Below are 25,061 nucleotides of genomic sequence, written 5' to 3' on the forward strand. Positions count from 1 at the left end.
ATCCATTGATGATTGGAGGAACACGTAACGAAAAGGTCTATCCAGCCCTGGGGCTAACTATCACGATTTGACGCATTAATGATTGAAAGTGTTATACCTAAGTTCAGCCATTCGACTTAGATGTTTTTAGTTTTATATTAGCTATTTCCTTTTTCTTTTTTTTTCAATACTATTCAGCATGTACTGTTTAATCTCAACCACCCTCAAATATCACCTTATCACCCCTCGAAAGGCGATTCATGCGAGGATACCCGCTTGCGGAGAACCAACCTCGGCTCACCGGCCAATCCAACATCGTCGATAATCAGCACCCCGCTTCGGACCTTTCTCCGCTTTGTATGTCTTTCGAAGATCATATATAATTCCTGTGTGTCTTGACAATCCTCAATACAGACAACGAATAATCATGGCTCCTCCAACTGCCACCGAGACCCTTGCCAACACCATCAGCATGCAAGCACCACAGTCATCCCAAGCGGAGGGTGCCGAAAAGGCCAAGGTCAAGATGCAGCTGCCCAGCATGCCTGTGTTCGAGGATAAGATGAAGGAGCGAGAGTATTTGAAGGGCCGCCTAGCGGCAGCATTCAGAATCTTTGGCGATAAAGGATACGACGAGGGTATGCATGGTCCTATGCATGGTCCTACAGCGAAACATCGAGTTAACAACTGACATTTTCATTAGGTGTCGCTGGGCACATCACCCTACGCGATCCGGTGGATCCGACAACATTCTGGGTGAACCCATTCGGCACGGCATTCAAGCTGATGAAGGCATCGGACTTAATCCAAGTCGACCACCATGGCAAGGTCATTGCAGGTGGGGAGAATCGATTGCTGAATGCCGCTGCATTTATGATCCATTCCGCTATCCATGAAGCACGACCCGAAGTGAACTGCGCTGCTCACAGTCATAGTCTCTATGGACGGGCGTTTTGCTCGCTGGGTCGACCCCTCGATATCATCTCGCAAGATGCCTGTGCTTTCCACAATGTACGTCCTCCTAGTGTATTTTAATACCTCCACGTGTGGGCCTCCGCCTAACAGGATCAGGACTTGGCTCTCTATTCATCATTCAAAGGCGTCGTGCTAGCGGAAGAAGAAGGCCAGAACATTGCCAAAGCTCTGGGTAACAAAAAGGCCGCTCTGCTGCAAAACCACGGCCTCTTGACGGTCGGTAACACAATTGAAGAAACAGTGTTCTGGTTTGTGAGTCTGGAAAAATGCTGCTACGCTCAACTCCTAGCGGACGCCGCAGCCACCGGACGAGGTGGCCAAACAGTGAAAATTGAAGAAGCCGATGCGACATTCACTTACAAAACAGTGGGAACTCCAATGGCTGGCTGGTTTAGCGCGAAGCCCCTGTTTGATGTGATCCACGCCGAGACTAAGGGTGAATACTTGGAATGAGATATCCACAGTGTCTAACTTTAATATGTCGGCATTTCGGGATAAATTTCCGAGAAGATTGAGTATTTTGTACGTGAAGTGAGACACAAAACAGCCGTATACGTGTACGTATTGGTCTTCTCATCTATTTTATATTGCATTACTTGCTGTACCCCGTAGTCTAATTCGAATACTGGCTAGTGTCACTGCCGGCGCCACAAATAGATCCTGTCAGGTAAATAAAAAGTCCCAATGTGGGGCTTCGGACTTGACTACCCCGTCTTATGCATTGCAGTTGTCCACTTTTACTAGCCAGCCTAGTGTTGGGCTTGTTTTAAGGTGAAACATCCAGCCCTAAGGGGTTTCGGGAGATGCTCCGCTTTGGGTCAATTCCACCACTCCACTGGCAGACATGGCCGAAGTCTTGCCGGAGGGAACTATAAATGCAAGGGTTGTTAATGTCGATGTGAATTCAAACCAATCAACTCTTCTACCTCATATCATCACAATGCGCTTCGTCGTACCTTTCCTCGCTGCCGCTGGCCTTGCCAGCGCAGGTCTGCTAGAGACTGTCGTCAAGAGAGATGACTACTGGGGTGGCAGTGTCTCGCTCGGTCCCTCCAAGTCGACCATTATCAACGCTGTCACGACGTTGATCCCCGGACCTGCCCCAGCGACCCAGAACGGCGTGTTGTTCCTCTGGCCTGGTGTAAGTCCTCGATTTTTCTGGAGGGTCTTCTGGTAACTAATATTCATAGATGTCCAACGGAACCGGTGACCTGGTCCAGACCACCCTCGAAAGCTGGTCTAGCAACGCATGGTGCGGAGCCACCACCGGACAGTGGTGTGTACGCGCCAGTGTCTTCGGCAGCTTCGGTCAGCTGGATGGCACTGGATCCCCCGTGAGCGGAACCGACGAAGTGCGGATTGAATACGATCTTGAGTCCGATGGACAGACCTGGACGCAGTAAGTATAAATCCAAGATGAAGAAATACACCACAACTAACATTTGCAGGACTGTCACAAATGGCGAGACTGGCACCGTGCTTTCAACCTACTCCCACGAATCTGGACCCTACATGCGAGGGTAAGTCAATGGCCAGAATGATATCTATTGAGGATTATACTGACTTAAGTTAGCTACGGTACCGGAACTGAATGTAACGATAACTGCTCGGGAACTATCGCTGCGCAGAAATACCTGAACACTGTTATCACTCTCGCCTCGGCTGATACCACCTTTGGTTCTACTATTGCTAGCGCCGGGGGTGCTACTTATACCAAGGTTACTTCTAGTGAGGGTGGAAAGGTGTGGACTATCAAGGAGATTGACATTCCTTCAATGCACTAAAAGAGGTTGGGAGCACCAAGGGTTGAATTGTGAGTGTATGAGGTGCCGATATATTCTTTTCTTACAAGTATGTAGGGTAGCTGGGAAAACCCGTCAATTGTTGAACGAATTAATCGCTTTTATAATGGCAAAGTTCATGTTTATATACAAACTTCCTCCTCATCCCCGATAATCAAGCACCACTTTCAGCCGCACGGGACCAGGAGATGCCGCACCACCAATACCATCCAGGTGTTTCTTTGACTTGACATAAGCATCAACCACCTTCTTAGCATCAGGCGTGATAATAGAGCAGCTCTTCCCATCAGCCTGACAGATAGACATCCCCTGAACAGGTTGATTGGCAATCTGCGCCTGAATAGCCGAAACATCCCATCCGGACCAGCCATTATTCTCCCCATCACCGAACCCAAACTCGCCCCAGGTGCATGAGTATCCACCCCATTGATCCTTAGGCAAGTGATCACCAGGCGCAGCGCCCCAAGCGCCCTCGGAGTCCTCATCAAAAGCAACATAGCGAGTCTCGCCGGGTGCAAGAGTGAACGTCAAAGCAGAGTTGCCATACCACCCGGTCAACTTGCCATCAGGCCCAACCTTGTTCCACACAACCACCGTCCAAGGCTCATCGTTTGAACCCGTGAACTGCGCCACATATTTGTAGGTGTGTGCCTCGGTCGGACTGACATTGATTATATTGCTTCCCCAAGGCTTGCCGACATTACCCTGGTATTGGATCTCCGTGCCTTTGCCTTTCGGCTGAGTACGTCCTCCGAATCTTTTTGTTGAGAACTGCCCTTTCGGCGGTGTTTTGGTCCAGTCCGCCGAGGTGGGACCATCTGGCTTTGGGCCTGGGAGGATCTGGTCGACTACTGGGATATCAGGGAGGACTTCACTCGGTAGATCGAGTACGGCGTTGATAGGTCCGCCGTTGTTTTTGTTGGGTGGCGGTGGAGATGGGCGTTTTGCTGGGACGGCTTTCTCTTCTTCCAAAGAGCCCTTTGGAAGTGTGTCTGCAAGGGCCGCGGCCTTTTCTGCTTTTGAGGGACCCCCAGTGTATGGGCTTGCAAGTGGCACAGGGCTGCCCCCTGGGTAGACGGTGACCTTTACGGTATTCGTTGCTGTTTTGGTTATTGTTTGTGTCTTGAACATAGTGGTAATGGCCTCTGGTTGCGTTGGCCTGGGAGCCGGGGGTTTGGGTTGAGTAAATTGAGGCTGGACAGGCCTTGTGTTTGTCGGCGTCGGGATAATAGGCTCAGGCTGCTGTTCCTGTTGATGCCAGTGCTCCTCATATGCCTCGGGACGCGTGAGGCTGTGCACGGCATGATCTTGTGCACACGGCGTAGGCTCAGGCCTATGTCTAACAAGCGTAAGGGTAGAGTGAATGGGATTGGTTGGCGCGCAGTTTCCAAAAACGGTTGTGGTAGTCGTGAGGGTAATGGATTCCACCACAAAATCATCTGGGGCGTTATTCACGTTATCCCAAGCCAGATTTCGCGGCTCCAAGTCTTCGATGGGCGGCATCAAGTGGCGATGGCGATGCCCATGGGCAGAATGGTGCATGCCAGCAAAAGCATACCCAACCAAGCCCGCGACAAGGACGGATATAGAAACGCGCCCCATTGCAAAACACAGAAAGTTGTGACCGGCAATAGCTTTGTAGTATATTAGGTCGATGATCGACGCGATGTATTAAGGCGTCAATGGGTTTATATTCCAAAAAGAAGAAAGAAAAAAAAAGACGCGCTCAGTTGATCGAATCCATGTCGAGGGCGCGGTGTTGGCGGTTGTCGTAGTTGTCAAGTACACACGCGATCTGGGGAGGGGACATGGTTTTATACAACCCTTTGAGAAAGGAAAAAGTCTGGACTGTTTATCTGGAATGCCATCGCGCGCTTCGCCTTTGAAGGGCTCGAAGGGGACAGTAGCAGCCCTGAATTCCGGGGTTCCTTGGCCGTCCCTTGGAAGGCTGTGAATCAGCCTGCATTTTTGAGCAATTCAATACAAATCAATGTAGCATGTATGATGAACTAGATATTCGTTAGAGAATCCGAAGGAAATAAAGAAAATAAGAGTACCTCTTGGGGAAATAATGTTCAATGCGTCCACGTTGAGGTTTCAAGGTAGATCTGGCCGATATAGCCCCTCGCGTCGCATTCCGGCCCTCGATCACGTTCGTCCCTCTTTTTCCCCCGCGTAAAACAGGATTCAAGGGTATTCCACTAGGATGCAAATCATTCTGTTTAAGTGGCTTGGTCGATATTGGGATTGTGGTTATATCAGTGAAGGGATTGAATCGACAACATATATTTCAATGAGTGTATGGAGGAGAAATGCTAGAAAGGAGTGTATATCAACAGAGTATTATGGGCTAGTCCTCCAATAAAATTCAAAAATAACAACATCCAGCGATAATAAACAAACCAGAAAATACTACCAAGCACTTATTTTTCTAGTTTCTTTGTTTTCCTTTCAACGCAAAACTTACAATGCCACTTCCTGCCCCTCTGGCTGAGAGACCATCATGCACAGGAACCCGAGACCTGGGTCTGTGGGGGTCCAACATCAACCAACTGGGTACCAATAACAGTAGTGACACTGTGGTCAACGCCGTTGAAAACGCAAGTAATACCCTCGGTGCCGGTTTGAATGTGGGAGATGCTCAGAGGGTTCGCTATACAAATTAGTGTCTTCGTTTGCGCATTGCGGAATATATAGATGGACATACTAATTTGAACCCATTCACCGCTGGATGGGAAACTCTGGGTGAACTGAGCGTCGGCAGCTCCAATGAAGGTGACATGCACTTGATCCCCAGTAGGATCGGGATTGGTGCCACGAGGTGTAGGGGGTGCAGGGGATGAATCCGATACCTGGACCTGGCAAGATCCAGTCACCTGGGTCTGCGGAGGGCCAACGTCTACCCATTGGACTCCATTGACAACTGTCACGCTGTGATCAACGCCGTTGAAGGTACACTGGACCCCGGCGGTGTTGGATGAGATATGCGAGATACTCAATGGGTTTTCTAAAGAAGGTTAGAATAGTTCCAGTCTAGCTGCATGGGATAACAAAAGACATACCAATTGAGACAACGGACCCGTCAGTAGGGATGCTTTGAGTGAACTGAGCGTCGGCGGCGCCAACGAAGGTGATTTCAACTTCGTGGTTATGTTGTTTCACTGGAATCGCGCTAGCAGTAGCCGCATAGGCAACAAAAAGACCAAAAATTGTAGAAGACTTCATTTTCAGATGAAGGATAATTGGAAGATTCAAGATTGTTGAGATTGTAGTAGAAGGTTGTGTTGGTTGTATCGATACAAATAATCAATGAGATACCGAGGGGCTTTATATACCTTTTTCTCTATACTTCCTATACCTCTAAGACAAGCCTGCAGCATAATCACAACACGAGTTTCTAATATTAGACGAGATATTCTTTTCCATGGTTGATCGCGCAGTGGCGTTGGGATGTTTACTACATAACTAGAGCATAGCCACTAGGGTAAACGGAGGGAACCTTGGAATGAATGAAAAGACTCAGATATGTTTTAGATGACCCAAGGTTTGAACTTCTATTTCGTATAGCCATTGGGGTGCATTTGAGGCTATGGTGCACACGTTAGGAGTTATTTTGCACATTGTATTTATGGCGTAGTTAAGAGTGATTTTGTCGAACACACTCATTTTCCTAGTATACATAATGTAACTAGTTACTATACCTAGAGTTATTCTAGGATACCCTTAAACACAGCTATAGCGCACATTCAATGCATCATCGATATTAAAATAAATTCTTATTTCCTGGTCCCAGAGACCCTGTGACTGCGGAACTTGCCGACCCCCACCCCCGGATTTTTGGAACCTCGTATCGTCAATCTGATTGTGTCTCAGAAGAGCACTTCGGGTCGACAGCTTGGCAATTTTCCCTCGGGCGCAATGGGGTCTGAATTACGTGTCTCAGTGACCCTCCTCTACCTTCATATTTTTGCTGTTTGCGGGTTAGCCGGCACCTCAGCTCGCCACCTAATGCGCTATATATAACTTCTCTCCGTAAACTAACTACATCCAAGACAAGATTCTTGGTTCTGGGGAATGATGCCCAACAATTAGAAATGCCAATAGAATATCTTTTGACGCCTTGAGAATGATCTGTGATATATCTTTGGCTTCTTTCGCATGAACTGCAGCGGCATCGTGATCCGCATTGACACAACGCCGGTTGATAAAGTTCAATATATCATCATAAATCCGTTGCCGAAGGAAACAAGAAGTTAGCGCAATCAACCACAACATACGGAGTAGAATGATATCTGATCACCCGTGTACAAAGTCTAACAAGCTCCACCTGCAATGCGCCAATTGGTTGGCTCACACCTTGATGCGAGCAGAACATTATCTCGAAGTCATTGACATCACCCACAACGAGCAATCCTGTCAACAACGAACATGACCTTTTCTATTATTGAGAAATGCTCACTTTGAAAAGTTTAAAATCAGGAAGATAGGTGGTTGCCTGACTGATCAGGCCATCAGGCCACAAGGTTACAATGATCACTACTGCATCTTCTCCATCTTAGCCCTACTTATGTACAATATAAAACTTGGAGACAATTGATCAACTTCTCCAAATATCCCCCCCCCCCCCCCCGGGCAATAGAGACACCATCTGGGCAATATTGGACATTTCCGTCCGGCTTATCAAGAATCCATCCGCGCTAAACCCTTTGGAGGAAAAGATGCGCCGTGTGAGCAACTGACCAATCAGATCGCCACAGCAGCGCGAAAGATTTACCCAAAAGGGAAAATAGGGAAAGGAAGGGGACATCCTAGGTACCTACCCAGGGTTGTGCGAATATAAATGCATCGCGATACCCATCTTCGCAGAAATCATCCTCCCACAAACATTATCCATAATGGCGAGCCTTCACCCTTTTGACCCTATCACACCTGGGGAGATCCAATTGGCGGTCTCCGTTCTGCAATCCGCTTTCCCCGGTGCCAAGCTGCGTTACAAGCGCATTGATCTCCAGGAACCCGCCAAGCATGAGGTTGTGCCATTCCTCGAGGCCGAGCGCCGAGGTGAAGTGCGCCCGCTGAAACCGGCACGTTTGCTGATGGCGCTCTTCCACCGATTGGATAATGGGTCTTTCTTCAAGGCTCTGATCAACGCAGACACCAAGTCCATCGTGTCAGCGAAAGAACTACCTAAGGACGTCCAGGGTCCACTGGACGTCGATGAAATGATGGAAATTGAGGAGCTGTGTCTCAGTCACCCAGCTGTCAAGGCCGAAATTGAAAAGTTGAAGCTTCCGGCTGGCCACACCGTCTGCTTGGATCCGTGGATCTACGGCACTGAGGATGCCAAGGAAACTCGGCGGTTGTTCCAGTGCTACATGTACATTGTGGCCAACGACCACCCCCAGAACAACCAGTATTCACTGCCTTGCAAATTCTCCCCGGTGTTTGATGGCATCACTCGCCAACTAGTCCGCATGGATTACCTGCCTGGCGGAGCCAATACTCAAAGCACTGAGACGCAGCCCTGGAAGCCGGTGCCTACTGTGCAATACGCACATGATTTGCTGGATGAGCCGCTGCGCACTGATCTTAAGCCCTACATTGTCCAGCAACCAGAGGGAGCGTCATTTAATGTCATCGGCAATGCCGTGTCATGGCAAAAGTGGCGTTTCAGAGTGGGCTTCAACAACCGAGAGGGATTAGTGCTTCACAATGTGACATACGATGGTCGCAACACCTTCTACCGTCTGTCGTTCTCCGAGATGACAGTCCCCTATGCCGGTATGTTCTATTACCCCTCCTTTTTTTTGCATCATATCTAATTTATTCTAGATCCCCGTGCTCCCTACCACCGCAAGCAGGCCTTTGACGTTGGTGATGTGGGCTTCGGTATCACAGCTAACCAACTGAGTCTCGGCTGCGACTGTCTCGGTCACATCAAATATTTCGATGGTTATCGCACGGATGCACAGGGAGAACCAATTCAACTAAAGAATGTCATCTGCATGCACGAGCAGGATAATGGCTTACAACACAAGCACACCAATTACCGCACGGGTGCGGCGACTGTCGTCCGTAACCGCCAGCTCGTGGTCCAGATGATCTGCACCGTTGCAAACTACGAATATATCTTCGCTTTTATCCTTGACCAAGCAGCCAATATTGAGCTCGAGGTACGGGCAACTGGTATCCTCTCAACCGTGCCGTTCGACAACCAGAATGGCGAAACCGTGCCATGGGGAACAAATGTCGGACCAGACGTTATGGCTCCATTCCACCAACACATGTTCTCCCTCCGTATCGACCCTGCCATCGACGGCTACAAAAACACAGTGTACTACGAAGAGAGCGTGCCCATGTCCGAGGATGACAGCAACCCATGGCTTGTCGGGTACACCACAGAGAAGAACATTATCAAGTCCAGTGGCAGTGCAACAACTAGTGTCGACCGCCACCGTGTCTTCAAGATCCGGAACGACTCTATCGTCAACCCTATCACACACCACCCCATCGCCTATAAGCTGCAAACCATGCCAAGTCAGATGCTCCTCGCACACCCGAACTCATTTGGCTCAAAGCGCGCCCGCTTCGCGACCCGTCCTATCTGGGTTACTAAATACCAAGATGACGAGCTCTTCGCCGCCGGCGAGTTCACGAACCAGAGCAAGAAGTCAGAAGGTGTGGAAGTTTGGGCTGCACGGAATGACGCAGTCGAGAACGAAGACGTTGTTCTCTGGCACAGTATGTAATTCCATCTAACCTCCCGTGAAATAGTAGCTAACCGTTCCTAGCATTCGGCCTCACTCACAACCCCCGCATCGAGGACTTCCCTGTTATGCCCATGGAGCGTGTCAGCGTGATGCTCAAGCCCGATGGATTCTTCACTAAGAACCCTGCACTAGATGTGCCGGCTTCGAGCCAGTCTTTCAACCAATCGACTTTGCACCCCGAGCCGGCTTGCTGTGCGGGTCCTCAGGAGAAAGTGCAGGTGAAGTTATAGACATTTTATGTGATATGAGATCTAGAGGCTGAGCTCTGTAAATAAATGCTCTGGCTTACAACCAAATATAACGAAGTTATTTCAATTGAATGCACACTCGTGGAAAGTGTCACTGCTCCTCCAAGTGTCTTTACGGCAAGTAGCAGATCTTGGAGATATTGTAATGAGTAGAACAAAATACTGCTTAGCCTATATAAGAAATGGAAACCTAGTAACCAATTTAAGACCTCGATTATTTTCTAATATAGCCAAGGTTCTTGGATGATCTTTGTGGAACTCTGGGACAGGTTATCTTTCATCGTTATCTCGCAAACCGAGCACTGGTGCCTTATGTTCCGTGTCAAGATGATGACCCTCGACGAATACCCCTGCTACCAGACCCACAGCTGCAAATGCAACATACTGGACCTACTAGTTAGTATGACATTCCTTCTAACATGAATTGAGGCTTACCATAATCCAGACCGTTCGTAACGACTCGTAGATGGCCTGTCGTGCCACGAGTTTTTGATCCAGAGGGAGTGTATCGATGATCTCGATATTAGCCATTGCTCCTCCCGAGACCTGACTGGCTAGTTGCTCTCCCAGAGATGAAACCAATTGGGCTCCTTTTCTTGCCATCTGATTCTGGAACACGACTGTTCCAATGACTACCGAGATTGCGGTGGACAGTGTCCTTACGAATCCAATGGTGGCAGTGGCAGTTGCTGCATTCTCCGCCCCGACAATTGCTTGGACAGCCAACAACGGCCCCTCAAAATTCAAACCGATGCCGATGCCGGCAATGACCTGGAACCCCATGATTTTCCCCCAGTTGGCGGTAGCCTCTAGGTTGATCAGCAAACCCACTCCCAACGTCATAGTGGTTAGCCCCAGCCACATCGCTGGGACATAGAGTCCTGTCTTTTGGATAAACAGTCCAGTCAATGCAGCTGAGACGGTGATAGCCAAGACGAACGGAAGAATATAAACCCCGGACATAATAGGACTAGAGCCAAGGACCGCCTGGAAGTATAGGGGGAGATAATAGGCTTCGCCCATGAAGATGTACCCATGGCAAAAGCAGACCAGGAAGGAAGCGATACCGGAACGATGATGGAACAGCACCAGAGGGATGACGGGGTACTTGACCAGTTTCCATTCGTTAACAACAAATAGACCCAGAGTTACACTGGCAAAGACGAGGAGACATATCACTGTGGCAGAGTTCCAAGGATGCGTGACACCCCCAAAGTCGAGACCCAATAGGAGCATGATGGTGCTACCGATGACGAACAAACATCCTGTCCAATCGACAGCCTTCAGACCACTCCATATTGGGGTATTAGGTGTCTCGAGCTTGAGAGTAAGCCATAAGAACAAGAACACTAGTCCAGTGATTGGGAGATTGATCCAAAAACACCAGTGCCAACTAGAAGAAGTCAGCGATAGTAATGCAATGTAACATATAGGATAGAAGAGCATTGCGCATACACACCTTGCTTTTTCAGTGAAAACCCCACCGAGGACTGGACCTACTCCACTGGCGAGAGCCCATACCACAGAAAGGAGGCCGAAATACAGTCCGCGATCTCTGAGCGAGAACAAGTCACTGACACAAATGTTCACGAGGGTGATCAGCCCAGCCGCTCCTAGTCCTTGGACGGCCCGACCAAACAGAAATAGTGCGATGGTATCTCCGACTGCACATATCAAACTTCCGCCGAAAAAAATAACTGTCGCAACTAGAAGCAACGGCTTTCGGCCCCAGATATCTGACAATTTACCCCAGACGGGAACGGTGGCCGTATTAGCCAAGATGTAAGAGCTACCGATCCACGTGTAGGCGGAACTAGACTGAAAGTGTGCGGCGATTGACGGCAAGGCTGTTGTAATGATAGTGACATCAAGAGCAGCCAGAAATACTGCTGCACATAGAGCAGTAAGAATGGTGAACGTTTGTAAAAATGATCGATCAGAGGTCGGGTTTGGGGAGCTCGGGCTTGACTCTTCCTGAGAAGGGACCGGGTCTATTTCCATGAAGTCTGTTGGGGATGAAGCTAGAGATATACAATGAAATGTAGTATGGTCTGGAAAATCTCAAGTTGCGTGGAGAAGAAAGAAGCCATACAGTACGAGGGACTAAAGTTAGTAAAGTACTGGGAGCAAATAGTGAGATCACATGACCTCAAAATGACTTTCAAGGGGATTTTGAGGCAATTAGAACAATTATGGAGTAAGTGACAATGCAGAAAAATAGCAGAATACTGTGAAAATAATGGAGAATGTTCGTGCCCCTCCGGATACTCTCGTATATCGTATATCGTTTATCGTTCGGATATCCATGGATAGCAAAAGCCACATGGACCAATCATATTGGTTTCTCTTCGACCTCAATCTCCACTTTCATTATGTAATCTCGCGGAGAACCCGTAGACCCCCCGGATGAACACCCAACTTCTGCTCCTCTCCCTCAAGAACATCCTTATGGCCTATTCCTTATTCTACCTGGATTTGGTTCCTATTGCCTAGTAGCTTCTCGAATGTCTCCTGTTGTCCTACAACAATACAATGATGAGCTGATCCAACCCCGGAACCACAAACATCACCGGCACAGCCAGATACCTCGGAGCTGGACTCTACATTATCTTTCACGCCATTGGATTACTCGACATTAGCTAAAACTGCCACACGGGGTGGTGTTGCGCTTACCCCGGTCCTCATCACAATACCAGGTCCTCAACTAGAGGCGATGTGCAATCGACATTTTGTTGAGACACGGTGAAGTGTATGGTGCAGATATACAGATATAGTTTAACTGAGTAGATAATTGCCTCACAGGCACTCTACCAATCCGATTTACTATTTATCATATTCCGACCTTTTGCTGCGGCCACTGCAACGCCGATTTCCACTTCTCATTCTGGTCCTTCAGCTCACTTGATAACTCAGCGACTAGTTCCTTCCCACAGCCCCTGGCCCACCAGAAATGGGCCCCTAATTCATTTAATAGAACTGCCCAATTCATAAGGATCAACAACTGGAGTGGCTGACGCGCGCGCAGCCCATCCACAAATTCCCTCTTGACATAGGCGATCCAAGCTAAGATAGGTGCAGGATGCGGCGCATGGGTGAATTTAGCAAATGAGTCTTGTAGGGAGTCAATAGCTTCCTGGTTCATGGTATGTTGTGCCGAGTCTGTATTTTCCATCGGGCTATTGAGCACTCGCAGTTGTGCGATAGCATTGGCCATGTCGGGATCCAGCGCAGTATTATCCCTCCATTCGTACTTGAAAAAGATGCTTGCCTGTCGCCATGGTTTGCTAATTTGCGAGATCTTACTGGCCCCTTGCAGGAGTTCAAAAACCGTCATCATAGTTTCGATCATGCTGAAGGGTTCCCCGCGATGCTGAGCGTTCAGCCGAGGGAGTGCTATGCCAATGATAGTAACGATCGCGGATTGGGCAAAGACAGCGTCGCAGTTGAGGGGGGTCAAGTGGACCAAGGCTTCTCTAAAGGGGGCAAATGCAAGTTCATTGCACTCCATTGCGGTGTCTAGGTAAGATAGAACTTGCTCTGATTCTGCGGTGGTGGCTGCCATGTGAAGCGCGGCGAGAGAAAAGATGCCATGCAACAGAAATTCATGTTCGAAAGCAAGCTTCGGAATGAGGACCTGCCAGTCCTCCATGTCAGATTGGTCACCACAGATGCTTTTATAAGTTTCGGTTGAGAATTTGTGCATTAGCAGCAGATGTCGGGCATCATATCTTGGTGATCCAAAGACTGGCTTGGCAGATGGTTTGGGCTCTGGTTTCGGAGAGGGCTCAGTTGTGGAATGTCTTTGAGGATAGGGTGTACTATAGATGCAGGGAAGTTCCCGAGTAGTACATACACTGTATAGGGGCCGTGTCTCGTCACACTGGTGTGTTGTCAGCACCTGGTGTGTGACATCGGACTGATATGGACCCACCTTGACACGCCGCTCCTTGCATTGATTGCACCCATTTCTAGACTTCTTGTGAAATCGACGAGGCATGATTCAATAACATAAATTTGGAGGGTGTTGGGACAATAGGGGAGTTGACAGGGTTGGGGAGCGGGGAACGAGGAACGGTGAACGGCAAGCGATAAACGATAAACGAGGAACGAAGTACGACAAACTAGACAGGCCAAAATCAACAAAACACTCGTGATATATATCAGACTTGGATGTCTCTCAGGAGTGAATGTGCTTCCAATTTTTATTTTGGATATTCCCTTCCCTTCGAAATGTCGGCCATTTGCACAAAAATCACCGCCCAATGCCCTGTCGAAGCAACCACATACGGCTACTATCCCAATCTTGGCGGCAACCTCTTTTTCACGGTTTATTTTGGCCTGCTTGGGGTGTTTCAACTAGGTCTTGGGATATATTTACGAACATGGACTTTCCTCGCAGTCCTCGGTATCGGGACATTCATGGAAGCCGCCGGATACGTGGGACGACTCCTGATGCACGACAATCCATGGTCAACATCTGGGTTTCGACTACAGATCTTCTGCCTGATATCGGATCTATTGTTTTGCAAGCAGCTGGCGGAGGCGACGCTAATGGAGCGGGGACCGATCAGGCCATGGTTGAGACGGGAAATAATATCATTATTGCAGACATTGCCTTCCAGGTTACCACAATGTCTGTGTGTGGGTTCCTAGCATTGGACTTCTTTAGTGCATCTAGAAAGCATCTGCGCGAAGATTTCCAGGGAGAGGCTGTGACTGAAAAACCTCAACGAAAAGTCTGGTTGATACTTCCTGCAGAGATTGCCGCCTATATCACAGTTCTCATTCGGTGTATTTATCGGTAAGCTATTCCAGTTCGATACAATACATGAAGTGATCACTAACTCGATTTAGTCTTCCTGAGATGGCAGGTGGATGGGGGAACGGATTGATGCAGAACGAAATGGAGTTTTTGGTTCTTGATGGAATGTATGTTGAACACGAAACCCTCTCTCCTATGCACCGCTGACTACCACAGGATGATTGCTCTGGCCTGCCTAGTATTCACAGTCGTCCATCCAGGACTATATCTCCCCACAATGGGAACAGGACGGAGCCATCGGTAATTCTAATCTGAGTCGTGGCTTGTTTGCCTATTATGCCCCCTTTTTTGTACAAGTCTGCGAGTTCTGTTTTAATAATGCTGGATATGCTTCTAAGTTATTGATATCTTTGTGTTGCATTACCCCGTTATCATTCACAGCCCCCGTTCATAACAATCATCTTGCGCAATAATGAAAAGTGTTTAGTAAATACCGAGAAATACAAAGGCAGATCCACCATTTTTCTATGAAAAATTGTCATTTAAAAGCGTTCCATAATTCGGGGTTCCATTTATAGATTGGATGGGGCCTAATAAAATAGCTTTCTTGAGCTACTCTATAACCGGTAAAGAGCTTCCGGGAACTATCTACATTTTTACTCTCTGCTATGAACCTTGTGAAAGAGGCGGTATTTCCCCGAATTTGATCAGCAAACGAACACCGGAACTGAGAGGCTTCCTGTGATATCAGGCCAGATGTGCTCTTTGAAATCAAAGGCTCGGGCATCTGGCAAGATATCGCGGAGTCGATAGCGCAGAGGACTCAAAGGATTCATGCTGACAGCAGCAATAATAGCCAGCTGGTCCTGCACTGCCTTCGTGACCGTCAAATGTGCCTCTCCTACTAGAAATTTGACCCCCACCAGCAGTCCAGACACCGACCCTTGTTCTGCAGTTGTCAGAATACGCGTCAAGAGAGTAGTTTGTAGTGGCTTAGAATGCCCTTCCTTGCATGGTGCAGAGCACGATCGCATGATTCCCTTCTCGGGGAACTCCAGGCACCTTTGACTGAAAACCGCAAAGCTTGACGTGTCCCGCGTATCCTTGACGACCCGAAACCAGTTATGCGACTCTTTCGGTGTGGATGGCAATACAGAAAAATCGAGGGGGCTATTGTTAAAGGGCCAGGATACTTGGATGTTTCCTTCGCTGTCAACACGCGAGTGCTCGAGTGCGAGAATCGAGTTTATGATCACACGACGGGCTTCGAGCCCGGTGAGAGGCTTATTTTGCCCGGGCATATGGTTGAGAGAATCTATCTCGTCCAGTGACTGCCAACGATTCCAACATGAGCTGATACAATTCTTGTCGCCGACGTTGTGGGCGCAATACATTGTGTGATCAGGGGAGTTGGTTGTTGTTTGAGAGAAACGGAGGGCGTCCCAGAGCGTCACTCGCTGGGCGTTTCCGGTGCATGCACTTACTTCCAACCCAACACGGAGATTTAGAAGTGGCACAAGCCTTGTGTCAGGCTTTGTGGAGTCCGCGATTAGCATTGCTTTGAGCGTGCGCTTTGGGATCCGCTTATACTTCTTCATGAGTCCGGCTGTAACGTATTGTCCGCCGACGAGCTGAACATCGTACCCATCGCTCACATATCTTGATTTGCTTGTTCCGGGATACTGGAGCCGAGAGGCGATCTGTTGCCCAATAAGTGAGATTGAGGACTTGCACTTTTCGTTGACAACCAGCCCAGCCCCAGCGTCAGTGCTTGTGCCGATTAATATCCTCGATGTGCTGGAAACGAGAATTGCCCTATTTGGTCTCTCATCAAAGAGATACTCTGGGATTTCTTCCATCCAGTGGCATTCAGTCTCACCATAAAATGAGGCTGAGCATAAGGAAGACTGTGCCTCTCGTAATAGTGGGATGATGAACCCTCGTTCGGTTTGAATGACTGGCGCGGCATTTGCAGTACCTCGAACCAGCGAGACTGGTCCCCATAGTTCTTGAAGATCCTGGACAGTAAGCGATATTTTCAGTGCCTCGGATGAAACAGAGGCTTTCCCTAGAATCCATGCAGGACCACCGATAAAGTCGTCCAAGCGAGCCAGCTTTCGTGGCTTAAAGACATATCCTTCAAAGCCGATGGGGATCTCTTCCATCTCTTGATCCCATAAATTAATATCAAATCGACACACGTGTGACCCAGAGAATGAAACAATTCCAATTGATAGAATTGTACACAGGAACCTAAACATTTGCACCGAATCAAAATTGGAGAGGTCCTTCTCTTCAACATTGAGCAAAGATTGCATCCAGTTCTCTATCAGGCCTTTCGATGCGTCCTCGTCAGCCGGGAGCAGGATCGTCCGGAGCAAAGCGCTAACATGGCTCAGTGATATATGGACGGCACTGGCAACGCCATCCCGGTCTTGGTCTTCGATCAAAATGCTGATGGATGTTCCACAAAATCCTTGAGACTGTAGGCACCCAAGCGCGGCTTCCCAATTCCTAATACACTCAATACAGTCATCCAGCGATTCAAGCTTGGTGTATGGGCCATTTTTTCATATCGACCGTCTGTGCGGTTTAAAGCTCCAGCTCGTCCAGTTCACTCAAATACCGAGCTGCGTCCAAGATGTGGTCCATATTCTTCGTCTCAGGTAGACCTGCATCTATTGAGTCTTCTTCGGGCTCGGGAGTTGTGATATTTGTTACAATTGAGTGATCAACTGAGGAGCCAGAGCCCTGGGGAAGCGACAATTGTTTTGGTTGGTGCTCGATGGGGTCCTGTGGTTTTGTTTCACTGAGAGCGAAAGATTGATCCAGCACCGTATCAACACCATGTAACAATATAGCATTTGCTGTGTCCATCCTGGAATGTTTCTCTTCGGGTAAAGTGTATTTTTTTTTCATCTTCGCGTTTGCGCTTCTGTCCACATTGCACTGCGGAGCGAGTTGTGGATACGCTTTTATCTTCATCCGAAAAATGGTAGTGCTTTTTTGCATGATCCCAAAGATCAACCCATTTGTGAGTAGCCTGGGAGCATATATTGCAAAAGGGTGGGCATGCAAATTCGCTCTGTGTTTCACTAACTGATCCGGGGTGGGACTTTGCTCGTGTACATTGCGCAGATGATTTTTCATTTCACCTCGATCTGGTGCAGTCGCAGTGCAATTGGGCTCAGGGCAACGATATTCCCACATTTCAACACCATGCTCTAATCTAAGATGTCGTTCGAAGGTAGAGATTTTCTTGGGCTTCACATTTATCCCGCATATAGGACAGCAAAATCCTCCCAGGTCAGCAGATGTAGAGCTACTCGAAGCCATGGGCGTGGGTAGTAATTGATGGATTGGTGGGAATGGCTCTTGGAGTCGTATATCCACCTTTTGCAGGACATCTTCAAGCTGGGACTTGACCTTCAATAGTTGAGCATGGTTCAAAAAAGAGACCCGATTTGAAGCTGCGTCTGCGAGTTGCTGTATCTCGGGTAAATCATCGACAATCCAACCAGAGCCGAAATGCGGTTCGAAGAAATCGTGTGATATGTCGTACGTACTAATACCAGTGAAATCATGTGGAATTACACCTGGTGTCGAATCTACCAGATCCAATGCTGAGTCTACTGACCAACTCGGGGGTTGATCAGTGGCTGTCGGCGCAAACCATGGATCTGAAGTGTCGAATAAGGGATACTCGTGTGGAAAGATTCCGTTATTAGAAGTCATATTCGGATACCTGAGAAAAATAGAGAGAAGAGAATATGGATAATTTCTCAGAATGTGGTGATACCTTTATAATAAAAAGGATACTCAAATCCGATGCCTGTTATGCACAGCCCTCAGCCGCTAAGCAGGGCGTCGTGGTGGCATGGGATTGGTGCATCATTGTGGCTTGGCTTCGATGTTGATGAGCTTTGACCTGGTCACCTGGAAGTGTAGTTGTCCTATTAGGTACTCATCCCGCAGGCAATGTGAGTTTCTCATGGTGTAACAATAACCCAGTGCTTGAATCAATCGACGCCATCGGGCAGGCCCTCAACGAGTCACTCGATCCACCAGTCTCCATGTTGAAAGTATGGTACATAAGGCCGGCCAGTAAACGAGATCTCATAGGCATATCTAGTGTTCATGCATATTGGAAAGCTTCTCGGCCCACTCCTTCGCCGAAACAACATCCGTCTTGCGCGCAAAGACCTTGTCCATCAGCATGCGGTGCAGTTCCTCATCACGATCCATGCAGCAATCCTCCAAGACTGTAATACGGTAGTCCATATCCATTGCCTGGCGAACAGTCGACAGCACAGCTCCACTGGTGATCAAGCCCGTGACAACGATAGAATCAGCATTTGCGCAGCGCAAAAGCATATCGAGTTCCGTAGCGAAGAAAGCCGAGACACGACGCTTGGTGAGAACCACTTCTTCAGATGCAGGTGCGATGGTTGGGTGGACTTGCACAGACGAGTGGCCTTCCAGATATTCACCGCGGGCGACGACAGAGGGGACAGATGAGTTGTTGGCGTTGTTTTCTGGGTAGCCTGGGCGGAAGGCAGTGACAACGTGGACGATTTTCACGTTGGCCTTGCGTGCGGAAGTAACGGTTGATGCTAGGCGTTCGAGGTAGGGCTCAGTGTTCTCGAGGCGGTCGATCACCCCGTTTTGGACGTCGAGGATGAGGAGAACGGTTGCCATATTTGCTGGTAGTTGAGGATATGTGGTGGAACTGGAGAGGTTGGAGAAGTAAATATTGAATAAGGATGAGTTTGGGTTGAAGAGGGAGATTAAAGGAAAGAGAAAGTTGATATCAAACAAAGTAGTTGCGGTTCCGGTATTCGGGATCCCGGTACCGGCATGGACATATGAGATTGAGGAAACTGAAACGATTTTATACAAAAGAAAAAGGTAAGCGAAATAGCTCAGTGTTTTAAATACATGGTAAAAAAAAAAAAAAAGAAAGAAAGTGGCCTGGGATACCACACAGGAAACGAAGCCATATCAGTCGAGTCTCGGTCTCTTAAGCGCAAACTGTTCCAAGAGCTCAACCCTTGCTTTCAGACGAGCATTCTCTTTCTCTAGATCCCCACGATCTAGAATTAAATCATCGCGATACCTCTTCTGTGTCTTAGGCGATCCTTCTATGCATTTATCCAAGGTGTCCCGGTGTTTCTTGGACGACATCACTGAATCAGATGGTTCTCTCACTGGAGCCCGAGAAGTCTTAGGCAGTCGAGGCGTCCTGCATGGTGTGATAGGATGATGATTTGTGACCGTCTCATTCTCGCTGTCGGATTCATCTTCCTCCGATTCGGAGCTATCGTCACTCTGTTGGGTTCCTTCGTTCTCTGGGTTCGTTTGTGATTGCCGTGGTGAAGGAGGTGAATATTCCGGGGTGGAGTGTCGGCTCGATGCCTCCGTGGATGGGATGACGGGCAAAGGAACGCTTGTTCGAAGTGGCGACTGTCGGCTTCTCATTATTTGGCCGGTATCGTCGGAATCGAAGCGGCTATCCGAAATGAAGCTTCTATCCTCTGGGGCGGCGGTAGCTCGATTCCCTTGGAGGCAGTTCCGAAGGCGATTTTCATCCAGAGGCACAAGGCAGCTTTGACGCCAAACGTCGGCTGCTTCTTTCACTCGTGTAGATGAAGCTACTTCGCCATGGATCCAGCTTGCAAACTCAGCCATCTTCAGGGTGGTAGCATTCTCATTGTTATCGGAAAATCTCTTTCTCATGTAGTCGGTGTAGCTTTTTTGCATAGGTCCAAAGGCGATGTTTTCCATTGGGTTGAAGAACCTCTGCTCGTTCTTGGGGAAAGCAATACAGGCGATATTGTGCTCCCAGCAGAAAGTTTCGAAATCTGGGAAGACGATCCGAAATCGTTGGGAAATGAGCAGGATTCTCCATATTTGACGCCGACCTCGAGGTCGAGTCTCTGGCTCAAAAACGGTCTTCACCCAGTCAAGTGCATGAGTCGAGTCTGCCCAGCCTGACTGGGTAGAGGAAATCTTCATTTGACCAAAATTCTTGGTCTGTGGGGGATCCTGGCTCCTGCAGACTATGTATGGGGGCAGGTGCTTCCCTCGCGTTGAACAACAGTGGATCACAGACGAGAATGCCCGTTCTTCTCTCTTGTGAAGGGGGTTCAGTGGTCGAAAGAACATAATGGGCGACTTTCGATGCATGGTGGTGACGAATGCGGCATCTTCCATTGCGTAGATATTGTCTTCGGTAACCGAAAACTTCTGCTTGATATCTTTGAACGCGTTGAAGTATCTCCAAGCCCTGCGCTCTTCATGCGGACCTCTTAGCCTTATTGTCTCGCGTTCTTCGGCTAAGTCATCCGCAAGTTCCTGATTGCGCTCCAAGAAGCCCCTCTGCCAACCGACATTCAAGTTTGCTCTGTGCTGGTTGTAGTTCTGATTATTACGAAGATATGCATTGGCTACATCCTTCGGCAATGTGGGATAAGGGAAAAACCCATGTTTGAGCCAACGTTCCACCCCCTCAGCAACCGCACTCTCATCCGCAACCGAGAGAGCTGTTTGGCCAGCCATGACACCAGACTTCTTTCGCAGGTATGCACCGGCGATGTTTGTGGCAACTTCGGAAGTAATGATATGAGATGGCGGCGCCCCAACAACGAGCAGCCTTGTCCGATGACGCTACCAGGGCATAGAAATTCAGATGAAGAATTGCAAGAGACGCACAGAGGATTCCAAGACAAAGAGTGACATCGAGGCTCTGACCGGAAGAAATTTTCAGCACTGGTAGTAAGTCCTGGGGTTGTAAACATTGCCCAAGCCTCCACTCCAGGCCGTCTAGTTTCCATAGTGACATGATCCACAGAGTTTCGAAGTTTTCTTCTCGCCTCGTTTTTCTCCGGAGCAATTTTCCCGGTTGTAACTGAAGACCAAGAATGAAATGAATCGACAGGCTCATCGGAGAAACTGAATGACACAAAGGCTGGTTTATACAAGAAAAATTAAATTTCGAGGCCGCATCGCCGGGAAAAAAAACTGCTTCAAGGGAAGCTCTATCAATGAGTGTCTGTAATGGGGGGTTTTCTTAAATGAGTGGTGGGTTTTCATGTCCACCTAAGGTGCTTTAGGGGTGTAGAATATTTTAGGTGGCTGTCGATCCTTCAAATTCTCGAGTCTTTGTCTTTGGGATCCAGTGAATCCGGCGAGTTCATATACAGCATATGCAGTAAATGGACGATCATCCTCGAATGGCTGCACACCATTTCTGAGACATCCGATTCGCCGGGATCTTCCGACTCCGACTCTTGTGGGTTTCCATTATTCGTTGGATCATGCGCTTGACATGATCCTTCTGATTCTGGTGGATTAAAAGGTTGCTGCGCCACCAATAAACAAGAATCTGCTGGTGCCACAATACACGGCAGGAAGAGGAATTTGAATCATCCAATGGAGCAGTTGTCCCAGCTCAGCGGATGTGCAGTCATGTCGGTCTTGAATGCCAGTCACAGCCGTTCAAATTCATCTATAACAGATGCCTTTCTTCGAAGCTGCAATCCCATAATTTCAATAGTATCCCGAGAAATCATGATGTCGGGCCCGAATTCTGACAGCGGTTGCGGCCCGAGTGCATCCCCGGGATTCAGGGAGCTCCAGTGTTTGTTAGCAATCTGTGCTCCCCGTGTATTCACAGCGGAGATGAACGAGTCAGTCTTAAATTCAGGCAGATGATTATGAGCATGACTGAGAGCATGCGAACATTAACATTAACATTAATGATGATAGTTGTCACCTGTGCATCCAAGTCAGTTGTTTGGCCTTGGGACTTGTCCTCGGGGGAACCCCGGCCCGTGCCTTCCTTACATAAGCATCCCATGACGTCAATGCCCAAACTATAAGATGAAGCTCCTCGCGCACCACTGCGACTTCTTCCTATGGCTGCCTTCAATCACCGCCTGGATTGGCCAATTACGTGTCAATCCAGTACACATGCAACCCTTCTTCTAACCTGAACCAAACACCATGGCTGTGGCATCAGTCCCGATAACACACGGCCGTCACGGTGAGAATCTTCTAGCTCAATTATGATCATATTGATACTGACAAGATCACAGGTATGCTGAGATCGGTCGCAGCACTGAACGGTCGTGTCTTCAACACCGACCCCGTCATCGCGTACATGCTTCTAAGCATGTCTCAACAACAAAGGTTGGCTTATCTGCCGACATACTGGACCACGCTCATCAAGTCAGCCTTGCTTAATCGCGCAGTGATCACCGAAGCCGATGTCTGGAAATCAGCATCTGTCCTGATTCCACCGGGCGGATACATTGACAATGTCTGGACTCTTCTGTGGGCTGGATTTCTAGGCGTTCTTTGGAAAATGGGACTGGCAGGCATTAAGGTATGCGAAACCCCAACATTCTCCCACGGAACACTGCTAACTAACCAATTTCCTAGCGCCTTTGGGAATTCTCCGGTATGATCGACAACGCGAAGAGAAAGGGTCTACGTGGTCAGAGCCGATACTACTACGTCTTCAGTCTCGGAACCGAGCACGAACACCGTGGAAGAGGTCAGACACCCCCATTCGTGGTTCCATGATACTTCATCTCTTACTAACACATGTCCAGGCCTCGCCAAAGCCATCATGCAGGATCACCAGCAGACCGCTCAAGCTGCGAACCTCCCGATCTGGCTCGAAGCAACAACTGCAGGCTCCCGTGCTCTCTACTTATCGATGGGATTCGAGGAAGTCGAAGAGATTCGGCTCGGGAAGGGCAAGGTGGCTGCTGATGCAAGCCTTCAGTCTGGTGGGCCAGGGGTATCTCTTTGGGCGATGGTATGGTGGCCAACCCTAACTCCTGAAGCTACTTCCTAGGCTTTACAGGTATCATTCTGCTTATCCATACGCTTATCGCTGGCATATGTATGTATCCAAGCGCTGACGCTCACTATCAACAAGCCGATTTATTCATATTTGTGCATTATTCCACTCTGGGCGATTTATTTCATACTCTACTATTTCAAACCAGCTAACGGTCTACAGACTAACGAACAGCTCTGCTGACTTGACAGAGGGTAAGTTCAACAAACATTCTGCAAGCTGTTCAAATCCTTAGGAATAACTCCAGCCTTAGAAGCATCTGCAAGATGTCAGCTACCGTCCTCCAAATTTTCCAGGAATCAAAAGGACTCACCCTGGTAAGACCACCGGTAATCATTCAGCTGAGATTTCCAAGTCCAAAAGACCCATCCCTGCTGCTGTTCATAAGCATGAACCTGCGCCGCAAACCACTTTCCATAAAAGTCGGTATTCGAACTGGGATCCCAATCCGGCGACTTTGCGACATCGTCCGCCACAGCGAGACTCCATTCGCCAATGATATTAGGGGAGTTACTATCACGCTTATCGGCGCAGGATGTGCTGATGTAGTTATCATGCGAGGGATCAACACTAGTATCCCATTTCAGATAGCGGTGATCATCATAGGCCATGTAAGTCAAGTCGTCGAGATACTCGTTCGGATCACCCGAGCCCCAGGATTTATCCATTGTCTGGATATGGAGATGGTCATTCGCATCAACGGAAAGCTTCTTCTCAGCGGCACGGATGCGCTGTATATCTACCCATTAGTCCATAACCACTCAGCAAGACCAAAGGATCTCCTCACCTCAACAGCTTTTGGATAATACTTCGACCGCATAGACGAAGCCTTCGCCTCATTCCGAACAGGCTCATTAACAATCTCCAACATCCCCACATTCCTCATCTCATCCGTCTGATAAACAAGCTCAACCATCCACTCGAGCCACTTGAGCGCCCGCTCATAATTCTTATCCGTATAGAATCCAGCCTGGGCAGCATACTGACCAGTAAACGAATTATTTGCCGTCTGCGCACCGGGCGCACCATGAAAATCCATAATAATATACAAACCGTTGTCACTCGCCCACCCACACAATTTCTTCACATACTCAAGTCCACCCTGCGGAAAGTGCTCGCTGTCAACATCAACCAGGTCCTCTCGCAACCAGTAACCAACCGGCACACGGATAGTGTTCAATCCATAGCTCACGATCTCGTCTATATCATCCTGCGTAGTCCACGACGCCCAGTGTTTGGCGAAAGCGGTGTTCGCGGCGTCTTGACCCAATGAGGAAACGCAGTCGAATTCCGATTTCTGCCCCTTGCAGCCCATGTCATTCCATGCATTATGGGCAATCCAGGGTTCGAAAATGAATTGCGAGCCGAGGTTTACGCCGCGGATTTTTCCGTTGGAGGATTTGAAGAGGTTTGTGCCGTTTTTTGAGGTGATCGATTTGTTCTTTTCTGGGAGCCAAGCATTTGTTAGGGCGAATAGGATGGTGAACGTGGCGAATTTGCATAGTATCCCCATGACGGCGACTTGATACGGGATGGTCGATGTAGGTGGGATCGAGTTAGGTTAGGGAGAGGTGAATGCTTAGTGAGAAAAAGATGGATTACATTCAATATAAATAATATCTGCTATATTCCCTAAACCACTCAATCTAGTTCAAG

General features: G+C 48.5%; 14 protein-coding genes across 14 annotated transcripts; 6 read left to right on the forward strand and 8 right to left on the reverse strand.

Moving 5' to 3' along the window:
- Positions 1–8: 8 nt before the first annotated feature.
- On the forward strand, positions 9–378 carry N7455_000060 (uncharacterized protein; the record flags this gene model as incomplete). The annotated part of the gene is made up of 2 exons (XM_065603709.1): positions 9–35; positions 178–378. The coding sequence occupies 2 exons, from the start codon at positions 9–11 to the stop codon at positions 376–378; spliced, it is 228 nt and encodes a 75-aa protein (XP_065462200.1).
- Positions 379–406: 28 nt separating this feature from the next.
- Positions 407–1,457, forward strand: N7455_000061 (class II aldolase/adducin family protein; the record flags this gene model as incomplete). The annotated part of the gene is made up of 3 exons (XM_065603710.1): positions 407–617; positions 683–990; positions 1,051–1,457. The coding sequence occupies 3 exons, from the start codon at positions 407–409 to the stop codon at positions 1,405–1,407; spliced, it is 876 nt and encodes a 291-aa protein (XP_065462201.1). The 3' UTR covers positions 1,408–1,457.
- A 288-nt stretch (positions 1,458–1,745) lies between these two features.
- On the forward strand, positions 1,746–2,738 carry N7455_000062 (uncharacterized protein; the record flags this gene model as incomplete). The annotated part of the gene is made up of 4 exons (XM_040960765.2): positions 1,746–2,095; positions 2,145–2,353; positions 2,403–2,474; positions 2,528–2,738. The coding sequence occupies exons 1-4, from the start codon at positions 1,799–1,801 to the stop codon at positions 2,736–2,738; spliced, it is 789 nt and encodes a 262-aa protein (XP_040808749.2). The 5' UTR covers positions 1,746–1,798.
- A 159-nt stretch (positions 2,739–2,897) lies between these two features.
- On the reverse strand, positions 2,898–4,358 carry N7455_000063 (uncharacterized protein; the record flags this gene model as incomplete). The annotated part of the gene is made up of 1 exon (XM_040960758.2): positions 2,898–4,358. One exon carries the CDS (start codon positions 4,356–4,358, stop codon positions 2,898–2,900), a length of 1,461 nt encoding a protein of 486 aa, XP_040808781.2.
- An 899-nt stretch (positions 4,359–5,257) lies between these two features.
- N7455_000064 (uncharacterized protein) lies at positions 5,258–5,981 on the reverse strand (the record flags this gene model as incomplete). Its single annotated transcript, XM_040960786.2, has 3 exons — positions 5,258–5,409; positions 5,464–5,763; positions 5,819–5,981. The coding sequence occupies 3 exons, from the start codon at positions 5,979–5,981 to the stop codon at positions 5,258–5,260; spliced, it is 615 nt and encodes a 204-aa protein (XP_040808766.2).
- A 1,670-nt stretch (positions 5,982–7,651) lies between these two features.
- N7455_000065 (uncharacterized protein) lies at positions 7,652–9,756 on the forward strand (the record flags this gene model as incomplete). Its single annotated transcript, XM_040960797.2, has 3 exons — positions 7,652–8,537; positions 8,589–9,497; positions 9,548–9,756. 3 exons carry the CDS (start codon positions 7,652–7,654, stop codon positions 9,754–9,756), a joined length of 2,004 nt encoding a protein of 667 aa, XP_040808761.2.
- Positions 9,757–10,044: 288 nt separating this feature from the next.
- N7455_000066 (MDR family MFS transporter) lies at positions 10,045–11,775 on the reverse strand (the record flags this gene model as incomplete). The annotated part of the gene is made up of 3 exons (XM_065603711.1): positions 10,045–10,158; positions 10,210–11,167; positions 11,234–11,775. The coding sequence occupies 3 exons, from the start codon at positions 11,773–11,775 to the stop codon at positions 10,045–10,047; spliced, it is 1,614 nt and encodes a 537-aa protein (XP_065462202.1).
- An 829-nt stretch (positions 11,776–12,604) lies between these two features.
- On the reverse strand, positions 12,605–13,771 carry N7455_000067 (Zn(II)2Cys6 transcription factor domain-containing protein; the record flags this gene model as incomplete). The annotated part of the gene is made up of 1 exon (XM_065603712.1): positions 12,605–13,771. One exon carries the CDS (start codon positions 13,769–13,771, stop codon positions 12,605–12,607), a length of 1,167 nt encoding a protein of 388 aa, XP_065462203.1.
- A 385-nt stretch (positions 13,772–14,156) lies between these two features.
- Positions 14,157–14,840, forward strand: N7455_000068 (uncharacterized protein; the record flags this gene model as incomplete). The annotated part of the gene is made up of 3 exons (XM_040960761.2): positions 14,157–14,575; positions 14,629–14,703; positions 14,753–14,840. 3 exons carry the CDS (start codon positions 14,157–14,159, stop codon positions 14,838–14,840), a joined length of 582 nt encoding a protein of 193 aa, XP_040808765.2.
- Positions 14,841–15,243: 403 nt separating this feature from the next.
- Positions 15,244–17,413, reverse strand: N7455_000069 (uncharacterized protein; the record flags this gene model as incomplete). Its single annotated transcript, XM_065603713.1, has 2 exons — positions 15,244–17,050; positions 17,163–17,413. The coding sequence occupies 2 exons, from the start codon at positions 17,411–17,413 to the stop codon at positions 15,244–15,246; spliced, it is 2,058 nt and encodes a 685-aa protein (XP_065462204.1).
- Positions 17,414–18,664: 1,251 nt separating this feature from the next.
- N7455_000070 (cysteine hydrolase family protein) lies at positions 18,665–19,234 on the reverse strand (the record flags this gene model as incomplete). Its single annotated transcript, XM_040960808.2, has 1 exon — positions 18,665–19,234. One exon carries the CDS (start codon positions 19,232–19,234, stop codon positions 18,665–18,667), a length of 570 nt encoding a protein of 189 aa, XP_040808791.2.
- Positions 19,235–19,537: 303 nt separating this feature from the next.
- Positions 19,538–21,274, reverse strand: N7455_000071 (uncharacterized protein; the record flags this gene model as incomplete). The annotated part of the gene is made up of 2 exons (XM_040960812.2): positions 19,538–21,202; positions 21,248–21,274. 2 exons carry the CDS (start codon positions 21,272–21,274, stop codon positions 19,538–19,540), a joined length of 1,692 nt encoding a protein of 563 aa, XP_040808788.2.
- A 1,266-nt stretch (positions 21,275–22,540) lies between these two features.
- Positions 22,541–23,399, forward strand: N7455_000072 (GNAT family N-acetyltransferase; the record flags this gene model as incomplete). Its single annotated transcript, XM_040960789.2, has 4 exons — positions 22,541–22,580; positions 22,633–22,922; positions 22,979–23,093; positions 23,152–23,399. The coding sequence occupies 4 exons, from the start codon at positions 22,541–22,543 to the stop codon at positions 23,397–23,399; spliced, it is 693 nt and encodes a 230-aa protein (XP_040808746.2).
- Positions 23,400–23,605: 206 nt separating this feature from the next.
- On the reverse strand, positions 23,606–24,918 carry N7455_000073 (glycoside hydrolase family 5 protein; the record flags this gene model as incomplete). The annotated part of the gene is made up of 3 exons (XM_040960751.2): positions 23,606–23,664; positions 23,719–24,136; positions 24,193–24,918. The coding sequence occupies 3 exons, from the start codon at positions 24,916–24,918 to the stop codon at positions 23,606–23,608; spliced, it is 1,203 nt and encodes a 400-aa protein (XP_040808778.2).
- Between the last annotated feature and the right edge of the window lie 143 nt (positions 24,919–25,061).

Source organism: Penicillium solitum, assembly GCF_028829755.1.
Source record: "Penicillium solitum strain IBT 25940 chromosome Unknown utg000001l_segment0_segment0, whole genome shotgun sequence".
NCBI lineage: Eukaryota > Fungi > Ascomycota > Eurotiomycetes > Eurotiales > Aspergillaceae > Penicillium > Penicillium solitum.